Raw genomic sequence first — 3,517 nt, 5'->3', positions numbered from 1 at the left:
CGCCTGCGTCGACTATAAGATTTTCACTAATATCTGGCTCATCGCATGTAATTTCTATGCAAGCTGGTTTTTCATGGCTCCAGGTGCCATCTTCGGCACACAAGCGACGTGATACTCCATCCAATTTGAAATTAGGATTACATTCGTACAATGCCGCTGCACCATAGTAAGTCACATTTGTTGCCAGGGTGACTTTGCCGTTCGTAATATTGGCTGGAATACCGCATTCGACATCTGAAAAAAAACGGAGATCGGTTATTTCGTTGTGAAGTAATTTCACAATTCAATTGGTTGCCCTGTTATGATGGTAACAAAGGCATTAGAATTTAATTTGTCAATGCTAGGAAAAGGAGATAAACAAAGTATTTACTATAGGACTGTAAAACTTTCAGCAACATTTTGTAAATCTAAAACGGCTACGAAGCCAAGTGCTTTAGTCATTTGGAGTAAACTATATAAATTGATGGAAAAGCAAGTCAATTAGATTCGAACCTGAGGAAATTCAACCTAATTCACCCAGGATCATAGATTTTAAAGAGCCCGACAATTGCAAAAGTCCATAGCGTTCTTAGAAGGAAGGGAATCCTGAAGTTGTGAGGGGTGGCAGTTATTTGCCAACGACTTCCGAGTCCCAAGTCGAACGATCTTTTCACTTTAACGTCTTCATCCATATGTACGTTATGCCCTAGCATCGTTAAAAAGCTTGTACAGTTAGTCATTCTATTTGCATCGATACTCATCACCCAAGATGACAGGATCATATATGCTCAGTAAAATAGGTCACTCGAAAGCTTTTGTTCGACATCGTCCGAATTTCTACCCCGTGAAAAGGGAAGGCATTAGGAGATATGTAGAGCATAACGAGCCCAAAGTAGCACCCTTTGACAAAATTAACTTTTTGTTTATTTTCCAGGCTGATATCATTGGTCCGTTTCTTATTAAGCCTCAACCACAAAGATCTTTGGACTTCACAGTTGTCTGATTTATTCCACAAATATCTTATTGAGGTAAATTATTGTGGTAGATGCGATATGTTACAAATCGGCGGTTGGGGGCAGTTAAGCGCCTCCCTAATCTACATTACCGAGCTATGTCTAACCATCTTATCGGCTATTCCGTTCCCTTCGATATTGCTAGGTTAGGCTAGGATTAATAGTAACCCCTATACAAACCAGAGTGTGCAGTTGGCCAATTTTAGGAATCGACTATTTTTACGCCCGATGTTCCACACAGGTCTCCTGTGGTTCCAGCGCCCAATAGTTGCCTTCCTGTTTCAGGCTCATTCTCATCCCTTCGGCCTGCTTCAGAGACGGAGAATACCTGTTTATGTAGTGAACTTGCAGTTAGCGAGCGTCTTACCCAGTCTTTTCCATAACGGATAAAGTGGAAGGGAAGCGCCCTTTCTTGCAAGCTCATCCGCCAACTCATTACCCGGTATACCTCTGTGTCTTGGTACCCCTACTAGGTGAAGAGTGAACTGCTTTGCCCTGACGTTAAGTGAGCCTCGTTATTGTTTCTTAGTTGCATGTGAGTGAATGTGAGAGCTTTTAAAGTCACTTTGCTATCTGAGAAAATGTAGATGTTCTTCTGTCCTTAAGCAGTCGACAGCCTCCTGTATTGCCGCAAGAATGTTTTGAAGGACGCTACGCGTAGTCCGATAGTCGGAATGACTTTTGCCCTCCTAATTGTTCCGAATGCACTCCTCTCCGACCGTGTTATCGATTTTGTATCCGTCAGTGTAGAACTGAATAGAATCCGTGTATCCAGGTAATGTCCAGGGTGCATTGATCTCTGCTAGGGATTTGTAACTTATATTCTTTGTCAAAGTTCGACATTTCTATGTCCAGGAACAAAGCAGAGAGCAGTGCTGATATGGCTCTGTTATTCATCTTTAATGTATGCTCATACATAATATAGTTATGCGCGACATTTCCGAACAATTCTTGATTCTACTACTTTAGATCCTAACGCTTTCATTGCTGCTTGGCAAACAACAGATATCATCGCATATAAGTTAATCGCTTTGTTTCAACACTCGTCTGCTCTCCAATATTCTAAGAGATTCCTACCTAACAGTTTTGTCAATATCACTCTGCGTTTCCTGTTGGTTTTCCAGAAACCCAAAATTAAAATTGAAGGGTGGAAGCAAAGCTGAAGATGAAGATAAAGATGTAGCCCCAATATCGAACAAAGTTTGATGGATTTCGCCGACCTAGACGGGGTTAGATCGCCGAAACAACAGCCTTTGGTCGGATAAAACCCGAGTCATTCCAATACGTAGGTAGAACCGGCTGCTGTCGGAATGAACCTGCTGACGTGGACGGGACAGAACATAGTCTGACTCGGGAGACCAGCACCACAATAGCCCAACTTCGCTCTGGCTATTACAGCAGGCTAAACTCATACCTGAGCAGAATTAATGAGGATATGCCCAACCAATGCCCGGCATGTGGTGAGCGCCACATGACTCTCGGCACCTCTTCACATGCCCCGAGAACCCCGCCCAGCTAACGCCCTGTCCTTACGGACAGACCCTGTCGAATTCTAGCACTTTCTGGGCCTCCTCTTAGCTGAAACGGACGACAACGTTGACTTATGAACCGATCCGAGCGGGGTTTAGTAGCCGCTACAACAACAACAACAGCGTGGAGATAAAGACGAAGCTGGAGGCACTACGCCGACAAGATCAGTGACCTCTTTTGGCCTGGACGAGAGGAGGTCACGAGAAATTACCTGGACAGTTGATATCCAGAATTGGGAATGTGTCTTGTCTAACAAAAGCCGGATATTTTTCATCTTTGTAATTCAATGCGAAAGACCGTGTTAGAAAAATTATTTCAGTTCTATCGCTTCATATAAAGATGATCGCTATACTAAAGTATACTGCGCTTTATCGGTCTAGTCGAATTTTACGCTAAGCTTACTTATTCACCCATACATAAGTCGGCTGGAATTCTGGCGATAGGTGCCCCGTAGCTATTGTCAAATGACCAACTCAATTATAATACTTACACACGCATTCCGGAACTGCACCACTCCATTGGCCATTGTCTTCACAAGTCACAAGAGCCTCGCCGACCATCTTATAACCGCGTTCGCAGCGATATTTAGCCAAGGCGCCAACCCTGTGTGAAAAAATTTTAGTGGAATTTGGAATTCTGCTAAGTGTATTAATATTTTTTCGCTTACTTATAAGTCTGTGCGCTATTCTGTGTCGAGTCGGCTGTACGTATCAGCGTACGACCGTACATGCGGTCATTTCCTGTGACGGAAAGCAAACTGTGCGCGGCCAGTACAGGTTCTGAGCAACGGATTTCTGGGAAAGACAAAGACTGGCTGTAATTATGAACTATACAAAAAGTGAACATAGAAGAGGCTCCTTTACCTTCACATTTCGGCGTCGCATCGCTCCAACCACCTGATTCTAGGCAAACACGCTTGGCGACACCATTCAGCTTGTGGGACGGAGCGCAACTGAATGTTACCTCCGAACCCACGAAGGTGGTATTTTGGATAT

At 43.7% G+C, this 3,517-nt stretch overlaps 1 protein-coding gene across 1 annotated transcript; it reads right to left on the bottom strand.

Annotated features, from left to right (window-relative positions):
- Nucleotides 1-7: 7 nt before the first annotated feature.
- Nucleotides 8-3,511, bottom strand: LOC108354295 (locomotion-related protein Hikaru genki-like; the record flags this gene model as incomplete). Its single annotated transcript, XM_017605489.1, has 4 exons — nucleotides 3,386-3,511; nucleotides 3,190-3,316; nucleotides 3,013-3,125; nucleotides 8-234 (listed from the first exon to the last, which is right to left on the bottom strand). Coding segments are annotated over exons 2-4 (402 nt in total), but the record flags the coding sequence as incomplete, so codon positions are not given.
- Nucleotides 3,512-3,517: the final 6 nt, after the last annotated feature.

Source organism: Rhagoletis zephyria, unplaced genomic scaffold (assembly GCF_001687245.7).
Source record: "Rhagoletis zephyria isolate East Lansing unplaced genomic scaffold, Rhagoletis_zephyria_1.1 Rzeph_scaffold_34801, whole genome shotgun sequence".
NCBI lineage: Eukaryota > Metazoa > Arthropoda > Insecta > Diptera > Tephritidae > Rhagoletis > Rhagoletis zephyria.
This window is presented reverse-complemented; position numbering and strand designations above follow the sequence as displayed.